This window comes from Pieris brassicae, chromosome 2, assembly GCF_905147105.1.
Source record: "Pieris brassicae chromosome 2, ilPieBrab1.1, whole genome shotgun sequence".
NCBI lineage: Eukaryota > Metazoa > Arthropoda > Insecta > Lepidoptera > Pieridae > Pieris > Pieris brassicae.
Window position 1 is genome coordinate 13,481,494 of NC_059666.1, and position 22,521 is coordinate 13,504,014.

Consider the following 22,521-nt stretch of genomic DNA (forward strand, 5'->3'; position numbering starts at 1 on the left):
GCTTAATATTCCCGAATAGAAGGAATCTTGTTAGTAAAATCTTTTGATGTTATTAAGTATGTCTGAAATGATGTCTTACCAATTTTTGGTCGAAAACAAAACCGATGAATACTGTATTTTTAGCTGTATAAGGACACGTTATTAATTACGTATTTTTTTATAAAACGTGTTTGGCTATTTACAGCATACCTGAGAGCATAGAATTAATTAAGTTGATTCGTATAAATTTATCCTTTACACAAAAATAGATATAAAATATTCATTAAGAAATATTGATAAATTATGTTTAATACAACCAAGGACTAATTACGGAAAACTAAATATTATGTATCAAGGCGCACGAATATGTAGTACATTGCCATTAGGTTTAAAAAAAAACAAAACCTTTTTGCAAATAAAAATATATATATATAAATACTTATAAAAATCGTAAAGTTAAATAAACCGAAAAACCGAGTTCAATAATTTGCACTTATAGTATTTAACTATCAGTGGAAACACTCATGATAAAATAATTAAATTTTTTATTTGTTGTTTTAACCCCATAAATTCTACGATATACAATATCCGCTTTTAATCAATAGCTACTAATAAAATAGGAGTCCATAATATTTTTTAATGTATAGTTTAGTATGAGGCTTGTATCGATGAGAAAATTTGAATTTTCCCTACGATGGCCAAGGATTTTCTTGACATTTCAATTACATGTTAACATCATGGTTAATTCTCAGCGGAAAAGTCTGCCAATTACAAGTTGGCGTGCAGTAAACAAAAGGAACTGATTTAAGCAAACGTAGTTTTCGAAGCGTTGTGCAATGCTTAATTTAATAAACACACCGTTTTAGAGACGTATATAACTTAAATTATAAAGGGAACTTGACAAAAAATAATGAAATCTGATTACTTATACTTGACAGCTGAACAAAATGCCGTCACAGCTTAATTCAATAAGCAACGATCACCGAGATCAACTAAAACTATTTTACTGTTTTTCATATTTATCAGGGTCACTCAGAATATATAAAAAATCGGTAATTTGCAAAGAATGTGATAGATTCAGATAAATTAATTAAACAAAAAGCCATATAAAAATTGATATGCAAATGTCATATTAATAATCATTATATAATAATAATAATAAGTATAGATAAGATATTTCTCATAGTAGTCAAAATGTATGAACTGAAACTCCACATTATAAAATCACCTTAACATAAAACATCTAATCACCTTTCCCTTGAAAGTGGACGGCACGGCAGTGGACTGTAACTTCTGGGAGGTGATTAAAGGGTATGATAACCATGGCGTAACAATTATTTAAATACATCGTGGTGCAATATGCAGACACCTACAGCCGTGTTGGGTCCTTCGACTTTAATACAAATTTCTTGTTACAGGAGGATGTCGAGAACATTGACTTGACGGATCCCGAGCTGAACAAGGCTGCCACTAAGATACAGGCCTCGTTCCGCGGACACAAAGTGCGCAAGGATACCAATTAATTTTATCACCACGACTTTTGTACGAAATTACAATTAACTAATTCTTCTAGGTTAATTTTAAAGTTATTAAAAGGTTTTTGAAGCATTTAAAACATTACAGAACAACACCGGTACTTTGTAACTCCCAATTGCTATCGGGCATTTTTTTATCAAAAATGGGGATGGATTTTCGAATCCCCAAAAGTACAAGTATTGTAGGACTCGGCCCACGCCACTATTGGAGACCTACAGGCCTTAAGAGTTACACGGCACTGGTGTAGGTAGAAGAGTAACTATACATTTTTTTCTATAGTAAATAGTCAACACATATTAAATATTAATTACAAAGTAAAAGTTACAAATTCGCTGTTTTTTAATATTTTATTATTTATTTAAATTTTTACTGTTTATAAAATCATTACTATTAGTGTTTGTATGGGTTAAATCTTTCATTTATAAACTAAATCCGTCTAATTGTTTTAACTTCAGTAGTTATTCGTTTCTTTCTACAGTGTATTTAAACTGGTAAAATGAGTTTCAGTTTAAGTTTAAACTAAAGCAATTTAAACTTAAACTGACCTACTTTATATAAATAATATATAAATGTTATATTAAAGAGGCAGTGAACCACTTAATTGTATTAAGGTATATTACGCTAGAAAGAGATTTTTTTTATGTCTTTGTTTAAGACGCAAGCTACATTTATAAAAGTGAATAAAAACTGCTCTATGTAATAATACAATTTCTCTAGTCACGTGTATGATATTTTAACTAAAATATCTTGTTTTATTTAGTTCAAATGTCAATATATTAGCACAAGACACTTAATGTAAAATTATTCTCTATTTATCGCTAGTTATATTGTAATTACGTACAAAAGACCGTTATAGTAATGTGTTTTAAATGATATGTCAATATATTACAGTTATGTGTATCGTGGACATGAGTAGAGGGAAAAAATATCTATGCAACATCTCTAAGACATTTTGAACGCATTAAAACGCGTGATAATATAAGTTTCAAATGTGTTTTGATAATGGCGTATGATTTCTAACACAGCGTAGACAAAATTAATAATAATAACGACATAGATATTACCTATCCCATTTTTCTATATATTCTGGAAAATTCTTGTAAATTTTCAATATATAAAGTTTTTTGATAACATTCCAATGTATTTTCTTCTTTATATTTGTTAAATAAGTTATTGTAAGGACTAAACTGACGTTCGCCTTTACGCTGTTTACTACGGCGAGGTTTCGCAGTGTTATACAATCAGTTTAACGTGCAGTTTGTGAGTTCTTGAATTCGAACAAATGCCACAAACTAATAACTAACAAATTATTAATACGCGAAATAACTTACTAGCACTTGTATTGTCTTGAAGATAAACTTTGTGAGAAAAATGTTGACCACATACGAAGCACAGAAGTTACGTTTACTTGAATCTGATAAACAATGAAAACAGATACAGTTAACACAGGCTATTTATTATCTTGAGTCACTGTGCCAAGATGATTTTTACCCGAATTTTCTCGTGGCCTTATTGAGAAAAACACTTTGTCTTAGTTGCATCAACCCATATTATTTATAAAATTAATTTCAAAGTTCGGAAATTAAAAATGATTTTTTCATCCAGAATTCCATTTACAATCATTGATTTTTCCATTTCCACCAGATGTCAAATTTAGTCCTTATAAATAAAATTTATTATTTAGTTAAAGTTATTAAGAATAGTTCTAGGGCTTACCTGTTATAAAATACGTTGCGTACACCTATGTTAAGAAAAGAATATAGATTATTTTAATCAATTACTATGTTGCCATAATCACGCATTCAATATTTTCTGTAAATTACCGAATGGTTTATTAAATAAAGTATTTAATATTCGCCATTATTTATTAGTATTTTTTACCTTAAAACCCACCGACCACTTAAGAGTATTCTAATTCTTTCTAATTATAATTCTAATTCTTCGTATTATCTATATCTTCATAAGATAAGATTAAGATTAATAAGATGACGTATTGAAAAGCGTTTCAGCAAAGAAATATTGATTCAAATAAATTTTCAAACATTGAATATTTAATTAGTATTCATACTGTAGTTGCCATTGATCCTACCCCAGATCAAACACGAACCAAGGTTTTTTTATCATATCGATTTTTGGCTGGCAGCCTTTGCCATAGAGCTTCAGAAGTACCGAAAAGACAAAAATTTACGCATAGGGGGAAAATATTAGAAAATATAAAATATTCTTAAAACACAGAAAATAACTATAATTTATAACTAAAATCGAAAGAATTAAAATAATATTCTTCTTTATTAAACATGCGAAATACGAAAATATGTAATACCTGTCTTGATAGAAATCTTTCGTAATCACTTGAGCTAAGCAAATGGTATATCACGATACTCGATAGATACGGCCTACATAAATAACCTTATTTCAGTAAGCGGTATTTTTTTTATATAATTGGAGGCAAACGGGCAGAAGGTGATGTTAAGTGATATCACCGCCCATGGACACTCCAAGCCAGAAGCCTTTTAAGAAATTGGTACGCTCTTTTCTTGAAGGACCCTAAGTCGAATTGCGCAATCAATCAGTGGGCATCTGGTTCTTACTTTTACTTCAACTTACTTACTACTATTCGTGTCGCTCTCAAAAAATTACATAATATTAAGCTGCCGCTGGATAGAGATAGATTCAAATGCGATCTGACCGTATGATGGTATAACTTTCCTAAAAGAGGGTTTTGTTTATTTGTCTGTTATGTGAGAAAATTTCATAAACCCATTTTAATTATTTATTTGTATTTATTCGATACTATGTAAGTACAGAATACATCATGATCATGGATACAATCGAAATATCAAGCGGGTTAAGCCGCAGGATCCACGCTAGTATAAGGCGTAAATAGGCTTCACGTGATGAGTACGACAAATGAGTAAGTTAGTAAAATATAATATTAAAAGATTATGTCAGAGGATTCAAAAGATATAATGTAAGATAACAATGTAAGGCATACATTTGCGGTATTCCATCAAAATCCGTCACGAGCTCGTGTGATAGCGCGTCATAATACTGCAAATGCTAACATTTACACGAAGTACAATAACAAAGAGGAGGGCGTGACTCCAGTTGATGCGATAAGCAAATTAGTATTTTCATCCAAATTATTTTCTCATACATACAATAATGATTTCTCGTATGCGCTATTGTACATTAAATATGTTTTTAGTATTTCATATAATTTCTCTAGTCTTTCATCTCTTTCTGTCGAATTCTATTTACACTGTCATGAAAAAAGACGGTTGAGTACTTTGGTTGCAATGATCTGGTATGTATGAATACGGGGGTTTGTCTTAAGTAGGCAATACTTGAGGAATCATTGCAATACGTGTATAGTATATGTTTTTGTATAAAACCAGTACTATCTATCAGCGGATTATTTGTCGGCTACTGTGTGTGTTAAGATATCGTATATGTAATTTAAAAATAATATTTGATATGCAAGGCAAAAATATTTTAATTGCAGATTTTTTTACATAATTTTCTTGTTTCTTTTATTTAATGTGTGTTTTACATAATATTACGTTATGTAAAACACACATTAAATAAAATAAATTGCAAAACTTACCTCTACGATGATTATATAATACAAAACAATAATATTTTATTAATTTCAAGTCGGCTTATAAATCGTTCAAGTTTTAGATTTGTTATTTACACACACATTATTAATAATACTTTGGTGTTTGGTATTTTGTAGTTTATAGACATTACTCACTTAATAAATGCAGTGGGCAGCTATCTCTACGTTAATGGAAAGAATGGTACAACGATTTGGAGTTGACTTTATTGCTGTAACCATTTTCAACGCTTTGTGAAGATTTCTAAACGATTTTGAACTTATTTTTATATGTTGCAAATCACGAAAGTACTGCGCTTCTGTTGATTGTTTTTGATAGATATGTTATCGAGTATCACAAATAAAGAATCATATGTTAGATACGAGAATGGTTAAATTATGCACAAACACTAATGAACCATCGCAGAAATCTAAGGCGAGCATATAATGTTTTTAAAGGGTTTTAGATTTGATAAAACTTATTTTCTAATTACGTATGATTAAGATCTATATTATCCGCAGTTATGGACTTTGGGAAGTAAAAAAACGGTCAGCAAACCTACAAAATTTCAGTCCATTCCAAAGGGATAGAAACTTGTCCGTTTGTTAAGTCCGACCTCTATCAATGTCAAACATTGTCCAATCCATTATTATATCTCCGCTTAGTTTAATTGATGAATTTATCCGTGAATTGAGCTCTTGTTACATATAATAAGTAATGAATAATACTTTTTAATAAAAGTACTATTCTGTTAGATAAACGAGGCTTGTTTATCTGATACGCGATGATTTTTAAAAGACACAGGAGTCATTATGTATGGTATCAGCAACTGTGCAATGCGTTTGTTGAAAGGAAATCTATTGGTGCCAATGTTTGTCCAGGGTTTATAATCGCACGGACTAGTTTAACAAAACGTTATGCTTTACTAGTAAGTCAATACCTATTTAGCGCGTAGTATCTAACTGTTCTTTTAAAGAAGAAAGAAATGTAACTGTATTGAACACATAATAAAAAATATGTATAGTAAAATGTGAAAACGCACTACGCACACACAGGGAATCCTAGTGTAAACGCACTAGCCCTTACACTAGGATTCCCTGTGTTTTGGGTAGCTAATCTCTTCCATTTGACATATAGAATGATTTTAGATATACTGAACTAAGAAGAAACTGAGAGATACTGGACTTAATACATTATACACAACAATTTTATAATTAAACTACCGTTGTAATACTTTCGGGGCATAGAGAATTGAGAAGATGTTACTAAAGATTGTTAGTGAATGTATAATGTTTTTAATCGACAATGAAAATTTAGTTATTAAGAATTTAGTTGTTAAAGGAAAAAACCGTTGGGCGAAGGTGTGGTTTTTGAGTGGCTTATGTGATATATAACAAACCTATATATGTAGGTTTGAGTTGTGTATATGTTGTATTCTTAAGACGATTAATTAATTAGAAAATTAGACCATGTAAACATAAACAGAACAAATTTCGCTGGTCGTTTAAGATAATGAGAAATAATATGTAGGTACAATGCCGCAAAGATACCAAATTGACCTGAATGAGAGACATTTCTGAAAATTTAAATATTATGTATCATTTTATAAATTTAACTTTAACATAGATAAAACATTTGCGTATAACCCCATAATATTTAACAGATTTCTGTTAAACAATTTGGTTTAAAAAGTTTATATTCCTAAACCTTAAACCATATTTGTTTCACTGGGGATCGAACTCAATCTTTGGATGATATGAAACCCATTATCAATGGGGAATTTAACAGCAATCTATAGTTATTAGAGGTCTATTTCAAATTTATGGGATCGTTACAGTTTCAGCACACATTAGGCTAATGTGATAGTGAAAGTAATTTACACATAAGTCTATATTTAACATTAGCTATTTGAATATTCAGGCATTACCACAAACTCTGCCGCATCCAAACGGCACTCTAGAAAATTAGCTAATTACCATAAGGCTCACCACAGACAGGTTATTGTAAACTTCAAATTACAAAATAATAATTAATGAAAGCAATAACTATAAAATTAAATATTCAACAATATTCTAGTTTTATATTAAAAGGGTTAACAACAGTTCAAATGGTTATGTAGTCAATGATAACCTAAAATTACATTTACTGGTGTCCAATTTTATTTTTAAATTTTACAAACAATACTTTCATATATTTTTTTTATTTTTTTTCATTGCAAATTTTAACTAAAATAATATAAAACTACACATTATACAATTGAGCTATTTTACAAAATTGATAGAAAAACTTCGCTAATAGGTCGCAAATACTAATAACAAAACAGTTATTCATGACAGAAATATGGTTGTCGCATAATTGGTCTAACGCTAGTCTACACACTAGGGCCCCTGTGTTATGGGTAGATTACAATTATACCGTGGTACATGGTGCGAGTGGTAACTTTTTTTTAAGAAACAGTAGTCTTAGTGTTACATCTAATTAAGACCTTAAGGTCGTGGTCGTGTGCGTGAATGCATAAGTATGTAAATGGGTGTGTACTGTGTGTACGTACACTCTGTATTTGAGAGCGTGGCTGTGTTAGGTTTTGGAACCTCAGCGTCTTGCCAAAATATCAAGTAGGGCCTCTGTAGATTGGCTGGCATCATTATGCGTTTTGTGAATTGATATCTGGATAGTATGACGTGGTGGTGGGAGGAAGAAGTCATGGCTTCGCAACGTTAGGGAGTGGGCGGGTATTGCAATTGCTACTGCAACTGACAAGACACGCTTCACAACGACCAACCTCCAGTAATGGAGAGTCACTAAAAGAAAAAGAAGATCTGGAATGTATGACAATCTCAGATTATTCTTTACACTATCCAAACAGCTTCTGTAATTATCTAAATAAAATACAGTATTTTTGTTATGTGTACGAAGGTTTCAATGGAATTAAAAATTAAATTTTCAGCATCAAAAGAGCCCATACCACAAATCCTATTATGAAGTTCCGATGGCCTGCACGACTCATGAATTTCAATTTCCAATTCAGACCGTGTGTTTTAATGTGAATAATCCAAACCTATTACGTCCGACATAAGCGTTTTGTCGTCGGCATTTATTGTTTTATGATATATTCTATCTCTTAACGTTTATGTTAAAATATTATTATTACGCTATTATTAAGAATTATAGTCCTTGTTTAACAAGTTTTATGTTTTTATTTTGTGTATTTTATTAAAGTATTAATTCTTCGTTCGTTGCAATAAAATACAATTGACACAATTAAATGAAAAGCATGGCAACTTGAGGCCTTATCGCTTTTGAGTGATCTATTTCAGGCAAGTACTGTGAAAAAAATAAATTAAATTAGATAAGGTAAACAAGAAGTGCAGAAATACATAAGAATTATAGTTATTTAGACAAAACTAATGGGACAAAATAAAGCAATTAAAAGTTGTGTAAACAGTGATCAGGAATTTATAAAAAAATATCAGATTATATTATATTATTTTGTAGAGGACGGATAACTATTTAGCTGAGAATTAATTGTTAGTGATTACGCAATATTAATACAAAACCTGTTTGACGCTTTAATAAGTTTTAAGACCTTTATACTACGTGAAAGAGAAATAGCATTATCCTTCAAAGGTACTTTATCTCTTCTCATCATACTTTCTCTACTTAGATATTCTCTTTGAAAGTGGTATTGCAATAGAAAGACTAACTAACGGTTCATATTATGTTGTGGACAAAATGATTTTTCTTTTTTTGTGTGCAATAGCCACGTGCTTGCGCTGAAGGTAAGCATTCCGAGAAAACCAGAACATCATAAGTTTTTGAATCGACGACTCGTACCAGGTATAGATGGATACATAATTATTTATTTATGTTCTCCCATATAACATTTACAACAATTAATAAGATTACAGTTGAGAAGGTATTGAGAGACTGTTTTCCAAACTAAGTAAGAACCTGTGATATGGATAACCAGGCTTCCATTCCACAGCAAAGTCATATTGAGTGGTAACAAAAAGTACATACATTAATGGCTTCGCAAACAAATTTAACGTTTTAAATAAGAAAAGAAAAACAAAACAAATTAGTCGACTAGTTAGAAGTTATTTATGTTAATACATGTATTTGTACGTATAGAGCATTGGGAAGAGAAGAAAGATATCTCAAAGTAAATGAGTGATAAAAAATGTATACGAATAAAGGATGTATAATAAAACGAACGAATTCCTAATATTTTAATTAAATAAAGGGTAAATTCATGTAAATATACAATATATTTATCGATGATTAATTAGATGATTGAAATCTTACGTTAATTAACATTTTGATCATTAATTTCATACATGTTATCATCATACTCAGGCGTACTATAATCTTTAGTTTCTTCACTATTAAATGTCATATAATTAGGATTTGTCATACTTAAATCCATGTTATTCCAAGTTTTCCACACAATATTTGGAGCTGAGTATGGCATAGAATATTGGGTATTATAAAAGTAACAGTGGCCATTACGTTTTGTGTATGGATATTTATAGAAATTGTAAGGGTATGTTCCGTACCACGATCTATAAGGCCAACGAGGCGTATAGCTATACGGACTGGAACAATAGGTAGGTTGTGTTATTTCTTGGTAGGTTGTATTGTGAATAACAATGGATGAATTAGACCCTGTAAATAATAATATACAATTAGAAAACATTTAGGTAGATGTGTAAAAATAGGTTATTATACTTAGTAATTATTTAGCGTAAAAAAATGTAATCGTTTTTATATATTTAAATCAAGAAGAACAAAACTCATGTATAAAATATTTTACTAAAACAAAGTCCTTCTAGTTTATCTATTATAGAAAAGGCATTTTTAATTTTTATAACCTTCACTTACGTAACGCTTCATTTGGAGTGGATGGCTCGCATTTTATTAAAATTTCTATAGTAGTGGGTGTTTTTATCAATTTCTGCGTTTCAATGTTTCCTGAAGGATTATATTTATCATAACTGGTATCGGGGAAACTCCGCTCATCAATATCAGTAACTTCTGAAATTTCTGGACTACTCATTTTTATATTTACATTGTCATCTACAACTTTAACGTCGTCAAGTTTTACATACGTTTTATTTGTTCTGTTATGCGTTTTAATAGCGCTATAAAAGTCGGATATGCTTTCATCTACAGCTTCCATTGTATCTTCACAAAAATCTATTTTGGGCTTTAAGTAGTTTACCATAGGATTGTTGGCGATTGTCACATTCCGTCGACTTTTGGAGCTCGCATTAGTGTTATTAGAGCCATTTATTTTTGGATTCTTTAAGAGCAAATCTAATGGGAGGTATATAGCCTGTGAAGCGCTTTTGTCTACTGTTTTTTTTGGAGTTACTAATTTATTTCGTTTCTTCGTCAAATCAAGATTTTTGACTGTGGAATTTTCTTTTAGAATTTTCTTTTCCGATTGCGCTCTATTTAAATCTTTATCATTATTATGATTATTTAAATTCAATTTTATTTCCATATCGTCTTCAATAAATTTATCTATTTTCGGATTAACTGTAGGTGTTGTCTGGTTTTGTTTCTTCATTTTTAACTGAAAGTTAATTTCATTTACAACAGACTTTCATATTCGTTTTATTATTAACAAAGATATTATTAACTTACCGCATCAGCTAAATAAAGAAACTGAAACAGTAACACAGTTTTTTTTAATATTTCCATATTTATACTCCATCAAGGTGATATAATGAAACACATCTCTGTGAAAACTAAAGAAAACTAACGCATTTTAATTAAATGTTTATAAAATTTTGATTTCGATTTAAATTGATTTTTCACGGTACCATTTTGTTTTTATATGAGGACTGTCGTGTGTATGCTTTTTATGCTACATAAATGCTTAGAACTTAGTTTTAATAGTATGTTTGCGTTATAATCAAAATTTTAAGATAAATAAAAGAAAGTGTAAATTTATCATGAGTATAGGAATTTGGTAAGAGGCGATTAAAGGACGGTTTTACAACCGTCATGCTTAGATATGGGACCATTAATTTTGGTCTTAATTAATACAAATTGAAACAAAATATTTGTTCTAATTCAAGATATTCATTCCAAAAACAGCTTTCGTAGTCAAACTAAGATTTGGGATTAATATTTATTAGAATAAATCAGTTCATGTATGGTGTCGTAAAAGCCTTGTAGAATTGGATAGAATTCGATTCCAGCACTAACAGCTAGCACGGTGACAGTGATCAATCTACTGATGGCTCGGAATAAATCCAATGTACTTGATAGCGGGAAACTCCTGCGCAGTGAGAATGTGTCTTTGGGGGGCGTTACCTGAAAGATTTAATATTATACACAACGGTCAAAATCCGACTTTTACAAAGGCAATGAACGTGTTTTTGATTTGATTTGTTTAGTTTAAGGTGTTATTTACATTGGGAGATACAATTTGTACCACTAACTCAGGTGAACTGAGCTCTATGTGAATTTTTAAAACATAAAAGAATGTTTCGAACGATTAAAGTAATAATATGTATAACTAAATTAAGGTTTTACAAATTACTCAATCTTTGCTTAATACATATCAAAACATGGTAAGGCTAATCACGTCGTATAAATCCTACCTTAAAAAAAGCCTACCTTAAAAACCACGCCTGGTTCAATTATAGCTGGCCTGTTATTTCTTAAAGATTTTAAGCAAGGCTGCAAAAAAAAACATGGCTCTCAGTACCATGTTCCTGCGTTTGATAGTCGCAAATATTTCCTAGAGCTAGAACGGGCTCGTTCTTTATAATAGAGCGTTTGTACATTTTATTATTATTGTAATAATCTAAGCCACAAATATCTGTTTGATTTAAAAGACTGTTACTGATCAGGATTCTGTGCCTAATACAAGTCCATTTTCGGACCAAAGGTATGCATATGCATACATTTACCGTATCATTATTATCATATTTTTTTGGATAATTAAATTTTAGGATAAATTTCCTCATAAATTTATTATTTTGCTACGTGCATTAGATTTAATATTAGGACTATTTTATTATAATACCATGTAAGTTAAAAAGGTCAGAGAGTAAAGGACTTTTTATTATTATATTATGGTTTTATGTAACAAGAGGCAAACGGCAGCAGTTAAGGTAAGTGCTTACCGCTGCCCATGTGTTGCCGCTTGCAAACCTGGTGTTGCATCTGCAACATCTGTGCGTTGCCATTTAAGGTGGCACGCTTTTCTCTTGAAGATCCCTGTATGTCGTAACAGTTCTGAATACCTGGAATGTCTGCTGGTTCCATAAAGTGCAGGAGCACGGCATGAAGTGTATTAAAAAACGCTCTGTTGTAGAACCCGTGACCTAGACCCAAGAATTTCACGGCGTGCTTCGAGCACACAAAGCCAGATAAAGAAATATAAAGAATCAAGACCAAGAGTAAATCCACTCGTCTTTTTTAGCTTAAGAACTAAAACTTATTTTAACAATAATGATTAGAAATATCAAAGTAATTACTATTACAAGTATAATTGTATACATTTAAGATCTTGGGCGTCTTAACACGTCTTTGAACAACTCGGGTCACATCAAAAATCAATTTATGAGTTCAATTAAGTTTTGAACTCACCACATTACTAACCTGTTCTGAAAGCGCCTGGTCACTTTTAACGTCAGCGTGAATGGGTTGGACATTGTTTGTGACAATATCCAGGGCACCTACAGCATCACGTCGGTGTCGTCTCCCGTTTGAGAACTATAATATTTATTAAAAATAAACTAATTAGACAACTTGCTGTGTATAAGTCCTTATCGCTAAGGATTTCATTACTGTTAGTAGTGGTTAAGGTTACTCTTAACGGGGGTCAAACTATCAATCCGTGGCTGTGCACCAATGGAATTATGTGGAACCATAGAAAATGAATAACGTATTTCAGACAGATCATCATGTCTTAAAAAATATTATGATAAAACCTTGAAGTAAAAATAAACAAGTAAACACAGGAATAATAATACTTGTTTTCCTTTGTATTAGAGAATGTTGGACCGGGTTCAATAATTAAAATATAAGATGGCGCCTAGTAGATAGTACCAGTAACCCTAGAGCTGGTGCTTTCGCCACTCAAAGAATAAGTATCGCAATTAAACGATTAAATGGCAGCATTAAAGGTACACTGCCAAAGTGACCAAACGTTTTATATTTGTTTTAATTTTATATTTTTAAATTTTTAATTCTTTTTATTATTACTATCTAAGTATATAATACAAATTTACCCTCGATTCAGATGCGGAAATAAAATTTATGGTTATAAATATAACAAGAAGTATGGAATTCATTTTTAACACTATATTGCGTTAAACTATAAAATGTTATTACAATAAAAGCATGACTAACTTTAAAGCGTGACATTTTCTTGGTAAATCGTAGTATGATAAATAGGATTACATAGTCAAGTGGATGCGACGCAGATAGATCGAATGATTAAGTTAAGTAACAGACACCGTGGTAAGACACTGGATGGGTGGCATCCAGACTTGACTAAAAGATATTGGTGTGCTATATTTGAAAAATCTTTATCATATGTTGCCTGGAACCAAAAAGGATAAATTTTGTTAGAAGACACTTTTAAAGAAATACAAATATTGAATAGTTATCCGATTTTTTTTTAAATCACAAACAAACTTCCAAGCATTCTTGGTTTTTCATGTTTTAATAATACAAAATTATATTACTATAACCTACCGGATCGTAAGTTAATACAATTGTGTACAAATATGATTAAAGTGATATTTTTCTGCGTTTTTGTTCTTGTGCAAGCGCATAATGGTGTTAGTAGTTATTTCACTATGTAAATTATTAGAAGTAATTGTTATTATACACAAAGGAATAATATTTTACGCCTAGAATCAAACTCAGAACTTAGATTTCGCCAAGGTTTTATGAAGAAAAAAAAACATTGGCCATTTATACATTTAAAGTTCTCTGTATATATTGTACAATTAACACTAATATAATGTAATGTATCTTATGTAATTTCGAAGGGATTCCATTTTTTTGGTTAAGCTTATTTAGTATCCTTCTTACTATAAGAAATTTGAAAACTACATCACAAGGAATGACCCTACAATTTAGGAAAAAGTGCAACTGATCGGTCTAAAAACCTACGACACGTCAGACAAAGTCGATCAACTACTAGCCTATATTTTCTCACCCATGCTCCATGAGAGTAACCGATATGCAACGATCAATGTATTTTTGGTATAGTTAAACATTATAATTAAATAATTTATAATAAAGCCATACATAAGTTAATTAAGAACTTTAATTAAGTGTATCGTGTGTTTAATGGAGCAGAAAATACAAGATGAAGGCGAAATGCAATCAGCGCTTATGCCTCAGGAATTAAACCCAGAATTTATTTCTGATAAGGTCAGTGAGTTAGTGTTGTCTTTGGTAAGTCTGATACACTTTTAAATTTAACTTTCAGTTACATTATTCATGAGTTCTGGCAATCGTTGTTTTAATATTTAAATTTATATGTTATACAGTCAAAATCTGTTACAACGACGAAGAGACTACTCATATTTGGTCGTAAAAACCGATAGTCGTAACAGCCGATGACGTTGTTATTAACTTATACACTTTTAGCCGCCGTGACTTTAGATTTTGGTCAACATTACCGGTATGTTGTTCTAAACGATGTCGTCGTAAACAGTTTTTATTGTTAATCATACAGACACTTGTCCCCACAGTAGCGACATCTCTGTGTAGTGGGTGATCTTCCGTGGTTCATTTATACTTGAACCAATCCAAAGTTAATGACAAATGTATTTTTAAATTATATTTATATACACAAAATGTATGAAATAAGTTTTATTCAGTGAGTTAATTCGCACTAATATTACAATGCTCAAAATCATACAAATAATAATTATTTAATCAATTAATTTTGTATTAATTGTCACAATAAAAACCAACTATTTCCATAATTATTGGTGATCATCACGACTACTGTAAGGATTTTAACACTGCAGGGATCTTTGACCTTTACGGTTTTTATATAAAATTCTATTATCTTATATTAAAGGATACTCCACTTCGAGCAATATTTCCACTACGGCAGCGTCGGGACCTTTACGACTCATTACCAGCATACGAAACTACATCCTCCTTTAAGACTTATAGCCGTGTTGTCACTTGTGTCGTTCTGGCTGTGTCGGCTCTTATAGAAATAATTGTTTATATTATTGAGACCTGGCTGGTGTAAATAAAGAATTTATTAAATGCTTTTAATTGTGTCTTTTTCTATAGGTACACATGCGTCCTTTCAACCCCTTTCGGGGTTTTACGAACCACAGAAGTCAGATAAGAATTGTTATGTATGTTTATTTGAAAATATAATTTTATATCACAGAAAGAAAATGACTTTCTTAAAGGGAATGTACGAATAATCCTAATTAACGAAAGCTGGAAATATTTCTGTTCATTAGAGGTTGAGCAGTGGTTTTAACGTGCGCCTCAAATACCTGGTGTCGTATTCGTTTCCGGCTATGCACCAATGGACTTTTTGAAGTGAATGAAAACGTCGTGAGGAAGAAAGGCATGGTGCCATTGGTATAAATAAGACATTGGGACATATCAAGCACAAAAACAAAAATGATATTTTTTTTATAAATATCTATTGTTACGAAACCGATTACATTTGGGTGTGGTCACAAAACTAAAATTTCTGTTATATAAATATTTTCTACACTTAAGTTGTAGCGACATCCACAATCAGAACGATGATCACTCTTTAATCGGCAGCTCATGTCTGAGCATCGTGGTCAGCAACGAAGCATCTAGAGCGGACTATCTGCTTCCATCGGTTTCTGTCCAGCGCCTCTTTTATGACAGTGTACAGTTTAGGGGACTATGAGTCCACCTGGTTGGTGAAAAACCACCAGATATGTTGCCATCTGTATTACCGCTATCATTTTTTCCAAGTTTTCACCGCCTCTGCCCATTGTATGAACGATGATATTGCATACTAAATCAAAGGCAAAGTATCTCACAAAAAAATTAAATATCTTTACATCAACCGCTAATCATACATCGAGTTCAGTCCAGTCTGTGGGATTGTTTAAGGATTCTGTATTGAGGAAGAACACATTCATCGTCCACTAACTCTTTATCCACTTAAGAAGTCGTAAGAAGAGTGATAAAATATCAAAAAGTCATTATAATCAAGGTTTTGTATCGCACAAAACAACGACCTTTACTTAAGCCTTGACTTGTTTGAGCTATCGCGGAATATGCATTAATAAATCACCTCCATATTGAGCACACCCCACTTACACACCATCACACAACACACCTCAATTAAGTATTACCTAGTTAAATGTATTTAATATGTTTTTTTCCATATTTGGATATATCTTTCTCATAGTTAGAATGCGAAATAAATAAATATTATTAAAGAAATAGTAATAATGTGTGGAACAACGATAATGTAAATCATATTACTTACGAATACGGTAATAAAAACTGTCATAAAAAATTACAGTGAGCAAATGACTCAGAATCATGTCACCCTTATCCAAATATCCGTAAATTTTAATTTCCTTCTGTTATGTGGAACAGTCATGGATATCAAGGATGCTATATAAATCTGCGCACGCGCAGGTTCGGTCACATCGACGGCAAAATGAAGTGGCTTGTGTTGTTGTGTGCTGTGATGGCACTTTTGATCTCTGCTATGGTAAGATAAAATAAAAATCTAAGTAAAGAATAATAACTTTTAACTAATTACCAATAATTAGATTGAAAATTATACATTATTTTTTTGGTGAGAATATTAGACACCACCTTTGTATCGTAGCTGCAAGCAGTGAAAGCAATCCGTTTGATTTCCGAGAAACAACAATAGCATTGAGTAAAATTCACAGTACACAAAGCCAGTTAGTAACATATTACATTAGTAGTTCGATATAGTTATCTAAATATACGTTCACGAAACTTGATATACTTGACGCAGTTTTAAAAAGCTTGTTGATCTCTTTTTAAGCAGAAATTTGTGACCACCTAGGGGCGTGCCTTAAATCATGCGTATCATATTTTTCCCTATGTGCGCATTAAATTTTTGCTCATTAGCTGGAAAAAAAATTGAAAATTCAAGGACGCCGAGAAATAGGCACAGTACAGGTGTCCCGTGCCAGATGGAATAGAGTTTTGCAGCAAAGACCAAGCCGTTTAGTGGCAACTTACTATGCAATAAGTATGTGCTTAGTGTAATAGATCAAGTTTATTTCATACCTCCACAGGCCCAGGACTACTACGACTATACGATCAAGTATGCGGAATTAGCATCGCCAGTCCCCTCAAACATCGACGTCGATGATCTGGTAGCGACACTCAGGGCAGCCAGCGACCATAACTAAATGAATTTCGCCGTTCTCCCACTATACATTATTGGATCAAAAATGAATGAAAGCTTTGTAGGTTAAATTGTTTATTTATTAAAGTGTGCAACGAGCTTTTGTCCGATTTTGTTTTGTTTTTTTTTACAATTCGTTTTTCGAATTATGAGACGTTGATGTATATATTTTATTTATTTATTGTATAAAAGATTTTAATAGAAAGGAAAGGTGTGGTGGAAACACAAACTATTCCCAATTATTCTTTTATTAACATATATACTTAGGCCAGTGACATATAAACTATAACATTATAACAATCAGACCATTGACCACGAAATTGCACGTAAAACGTCATACACCAACTGAAACATTGACGCTCCATAGATAGCCGATGCAGATGTATTGGGAGCTCGTTACTTAAGGTGACTATCGTGCGAGAAGTGTTAAAATTTAAATTGAAGATGAAGTCACCTTTTCTATAACATTAACTAAACAGGATAGTCACGGATTATGCTACAAATTTTCTGTATTTGTATAAATGATACTACTTATAAGTTCCAGTTCCAGAAGGTTCTGTAGAAATGACAGCCTACTGTTTTGTTTGCTTTTGAATTATTGGCGTGTGAACGCGTATGCGTTGGCGTATTAAAAGAAGTGCAAAAATACATATTATAAAGAAGAAACTAAACAGGAACAAAAAATAAACTAAACGGATACATGAAAAACAAAAAGTAAAAAGTGCACATGAATCACGATAACCTAATTCAAGATCAGTCTCACGTCAGTTAGTAGTTAGTACGAAAGTTAGGGATACGAAGTGGACAGGCAATGTTTGTGAAGAAGAAATTTAAAGGAAGATAGATTAGAAAAAGCTAAGCGAATAGGGACGGGAAGTGAATTCCATAGCCTAACTTAAAGGAATCGCCAAGAAAGCAGGAGTTATGAGATGGGATTTCAAGGGTAAGTTAGTCGATAAAAACAATAATTACTATAAGATTTATCAGTCATGAAGTATTACTAGGCCTATGTTTTCCAAGTGTCTTACACGTTTAAGTTTGAACTCAAACTGGAAAATCTAAAATTGTTAATAAAGTTCAAAAACCTTATTCAAAAATACCTCAGTGAAATTTTTTCTAGCAACAAAAGACGAAAAAATATAACGAAATAAGTTTAATCTGCATATTTGCGTCGTGAAGGGAACAACCTCTCATAAATAAGGTTTACATCAGATGGATGAGGTCTCAACGCATCTCTCCTTGCTTCTCGTCCTATGGGTGGATAGTCATATGGTACCTAAAATAATATTAAACCATTCTTATATTTTGTTTAAAGCGTAATAATTTGTAATAAGAACAAAATTTATACACATTTTATACGCTATAAATATACAGCAGTGTGATATAGGTTCTGCTAAAGTCTTGTATGTCCAAATTTAGTTTTTTTTTTAACATTAAATGAATAAAACTGTCTTGTACAACTTTAGCTCAACGTTATGTCTAAGCACGTCCACAGGTAGATTAATTATAAAATTGCAATTAATAAACGCGTTTAAATGTTAATAGTATTATTCTATAATAAATTAACTATCAAGTACTATCAAGCGGTTTATAAAATACCTCCGAGGCCCCTTAGTTAAAGAGTATTCACTGCGTATTCCTAGCGAAACAATAATTGTTTTGACTTCAGACACAGAACATTTACATTCCTTAAAACAAATATATTTACAACAGACGCAGCTGTCATAAAGTTACAGAACAGAGTAAAATCTATAAACATATTATACAACCTGTGAATGTACACAGAAAACAGCCATAAATAAAATAAAAACTCCAAAGAATCTCATTCTCGATAGTGATTAACAAACGTTCGGATCTCTTATAATTGAATTTCTCAATTTGTTTTTAATTAAGTTTTGCCAATTAACTCGTTCCAAGACGCTCGCTTTTCATCATTCTAAATAACGCTGGAACAATACATTAGATATTATGGCGAAAATAATTTGCATTTTTGATCTCCCGTGACGTAATAGTAATAGATAACTTAATGTTAATAATGCATCTACCAGCAAGCCATGTGTTCGAAACCAGGCTGGGCTGTAATGGTTTTTGTCTTACCAAAGGCCAGAACCAGTCTGTTGCACATAATATCCCCGTTAACAAAGACGTTGCGCTTAATGAATGCTTTCTCCAACACTATTGACATCTTTATATCTTTGCAGAGTGAGTTTACAGTAGCGATATTTACATTGTTGTATTGGCTTAGTAATGTTAGGATAGTTTATGTATTTTTGGTGAATAAATCTTTATATGGCCAATTAGATGTTAAAGAATAAATAACGCGACGAAACTATGTTCTACGCAGTGCCGGATTAAGCCAGCGCGGAGCCTGTTGGCCTGGGGCAAATTCTATCAAGGGGCCCTTGGTTTGCTTAAGGTTCTCAAGTTTAGGATATTGAATAAAACAAAACCATTACGAATAAATTTTTCTGGATTCTGGATTCTATATTCAACAAAGTGAGATGATATAGACGTTCTTATAAAAAAAATCTGGCCACTTGAAAGGTAGATGCGGTACAGATGCTAGTCAAAAGATATCGATTATAATTAAACATTAGAACATTTCGGTAAAAAGTTTGTAAAATACCTACTTATTTATAGATACGATTTAACGTGACGAAATCGAGTTTTAGATTTTTAAGTGGAAGTGAAGCAAGATATATTACGCTCATATGTAATATTTTTTTATTACGGTTACGGGTACGTTGGAGAGCGGGGCCCCCAAATTCGCGAGGCCCGCTGCTATACTATTTGCTACTGTTGCTATATGGCTAATCCGGGACAGGTTGTATGTACGTACGGTATGTTTTAAACAGACAAATGATATAAAGATAGAAATACGTGATCTACCGACACTGAATTGTTAAGGATGTAATATATCTGTTACTAAAACAAGTCACGCCAAAATTATTAAAATGGGTTCAAATTCTGAATCGTTTCTTATAATTTATAGCTTATAATTCTAATACTGGCATCATATGTTACATATAAAAAAATGTAAACATTATCGGTAAACAAAGAAACAGCCATGTTTTTGGCTTTATATTCTCATGTTATAAGTACATTCCTATACAGTTTTCTCTTATTACAGAACTAAAATAATATGTTTTTAACAGTCTTTACACAATATTAAAACACATACTTACATTGCAGTATAATATTTTCCAGTTTCAAACTGAACTGTAAAATAGTACTAAATTAAATTCTGTAACATGCAATAAAATAAACAAAACATAAAAAGTTCGTAAAGCAATTTTACGATAATACATTATTTCTCGATCAAAGAGACTCGAGATGTGACTGAAAATTCAGTTGAAATGGCTCTCCTGCTATTTACTATTTTATCTCTTTGCCCTTTTCTTTTTATGGCGGCGGTGAGTAATTCTTTGATGGCATAAAGGGAATTTGCGATGTCAAATGGATTTTCATTTGCATACTCGTTTTTTTTCTTATTAGCAACATTCAATACTTTGTGTCAGGTCCAGGACATGACAACTTACAACAGCTTTTGTGACTTACTTCAGAAGAATAAACCAAAAATAAATATTTATTTAGTGTACTTCATATTTAATATTTCATTCATTGTATGAGGGACACATCAAAGAATTGAAATAGCCATTTCAATTAATAAATCCCTCAGTCTCTGCTACTTAAATACATCAAATTTGTTGACGAAACTAGAGATTAAATAATCAAAGTATTGTAATTGTACAATTTACAGCCCCAAGCCCCCGAAATAAACGACCAATACGACACAAAAAAGCCGGAAACAGTTACACATATTAACAAATCAAAACTGTCTTACATATCTGAGGAGTATGACATCACAGAAAAAGACAAGAAGGTCATATTAGAAAAGACAAACGAACCAAAATTCAAAATTACATTTTACAGAATTCTAACGGCGCCGTTAGCCAGACTCATAACGGAACCGAAAGTCGTTATGGTACTGAAAAATATTGGGACGTGTATTGTGAATGGTGTGATGGAAATTATTTCCTATTACTTCCCTGCGCCTTTCATGCCGTTGATAGCTACTGCCGCGGGTATGTTGATACCATTTGAACCAGTTGTGACTTTACGGCGTCGAATGCCAGTTACGAGTTATCGACGGGCCTTTAAAACTGCAGTTAATAGTTTCCTTAACACGTTTGATGAGTATAAGGTTGAAGAAGATGATCCGTATATGACAAGACGGTTTAACAGACGATTTTTGAATCATCTTTCAGAGGAAAAAAAGCACTGATGCAATGACATCCGTTTAACACGATTTTGATGAAACTCAGCTTAAAGTTTTTGGAAAGCTTTTCTTTTCAGATACTCAAGAGAAAAATCACTAAATGTACTAAGCCTTTACTGTTTTATTTGTAATGTTATCTATTAAATATTGTAACTACAGAAAAATATGTCTTTGGAGGATTTTATATTGACGAGATTTTGGAATCTCGTCACATACATGCTTCCAACGCTTGTACTTGTGCCGAATTCACTTACAAAATAACGATTGTAGTATTGTTGTCATATTCTAAATCATTTTCAGTTTTAGTTAGGTCTGTTTACTACACAGCGTTCAAAAATTAAACAAAAGCGGTTCAATAGCGGTTTAATCATAAAAGTCTAGAATTTTATCACTGTTCGTTCGACGAGCAGTGTTGGCATAGTGGCAGCGTGCCACTCTAATCCGTGAGGATGTAGGTTCGATCCCAGGCTGTGTACCAATGGACTTCTATGTTTGTGCGCATTAAACATTCGCTCGAACGGTAAAGGTAAACATCGTGAGGATACCTGCTTAGACCCAAAAAGTCAACGGCGTGTGTCAGGCACAAAAGGCTGATCACCTACTTGCCTATTAGATTAACAAATGATCATGAAACAGAACAGAAATCTGAGGCCCAGACCAAAAAGGTTGTACCGCCATTGATTTATTTTATTTTTTTAAACACTGTTCGTAACTTCCTTAGTCAAATACATCTT

General features: G+C 31.9%; 2 protein-coding genes and 4 long non-coding RNA genes across 8 annotated transcripts in view; 3 read left to right on the top strand and 3 right to left on the bottom strand.

Annotated features, from left to right (window-relative positions):
- The window catches only part of LOC123720564 (cilia- and flagella-associated protein 91), an 86,930-nt gene extending 83,562 nt beyond the window's left edge, over positions 1-3,368 (top strand). Inside the window, exon 5 of the mRNA XM_045677229.1 lies at positions 1,398-3,368. Within this exon, the coding sequence (XP_045533185.1) occupies positions 1,398-1,502 (105 nt within the window). The 3' untranslated portion in view covers positions 1,503-3,368. The remainder of the gene's footprint in view (positions 1-1,397) is intronic.
- A 5,962-nt stretch (positions 3,369-9,330) lies between these two features.
- LOC123720161 (putative mediator of RNA polymerase II transcription subunit 26) lies at positions 9,331-10,891 on the bottom strand. The gene is made up of 3 exons (XM_045676679.1): positions 10,764-10,891; positions 9,996-10,692; positions 9,331-9,779 (listed from the first exon to the last, which is right to left on the bottom strand). Exons 1-3 carry the CDS (start codon positions 10,818-10,820, stop codon positions 9,421-9,423), a joined length of 1,113 nt encoding a protein of 370 aa, XP_045532635.1. The 5' UTR covers positions 10,821-10,891; the 3' UTR covers positions 9,331-9,420.
- A 518-nt stretch (positions 10,892-11,409) lies between these two features.
- LOC123719952 lies at positions 11,410-13,427 on the bottom strand. Of its 3 annotated transcripts, none has more exons than XR_006756031.1 (3): positions 13,367-13,427; positions 12,735-12,848; positions 11,410-11,438 (listed from the first exon to the last, which is right to left on the bottom strand). It is a non-coding gene; the product is annotated as an uncharacterized LOC123719952 (long non-coding RNA). The 3 variants fall into 3 exon arrangements; XR_006756030.1 differs by lacking the exon at positions 11,410-11,438 and adding an exon at positions 11,445-11,807; XR_006756032.1 differs by lacking the exon at positions 11,410-11,438 and adding an exon at positions 11,818-12,376.
- A 369-nt stretch (positions 13,428-13,796) lies between these two features.
- LOC123719950 lies at positions 13,797-15,381 on the top strand. The gene is made up of 3 exons (XR_006756028.1): positions 13,797-13,921; positions 14,448-14,522; positions 15,181-15,381. It is a non-coding gene; the product is annotated as an uncharacterized LOC123719950 (long non-coding RNA).
- A 1,052-nt stretch (positions 15,382-16,433) lies between these two features.
- On the top strand, positions 16,434-17,618 carry LOC123719949. The gene is made up of 2 exons (XR_006756027.1): positions 16,434-16,833; positions 17,396-17,618. It is a non-coding gene; the product is annotated as an uncharacterized LOC123719949 (long non-coding RNA).
- A 1,028-nt stretch (positions 17,619-18,646) lies between these two features.
- LOC123719951 lies at positions 18,647-22,363 on the bottom strand. The gene is made up of 3 exons (XR_006756029.1): positions 20,694-22,363; positions 19,278-19,454; positions 18,647-18,784 (listed from the first exon to the last, which is right to left on the bottom strand). It is a non-coding gene; the product is annotated as an uncharacterized LOC123719951 (long non-coding RNA).
- Between the last annotated feature and the right edge of the window lie 158 nt (positions 22,364-22,521).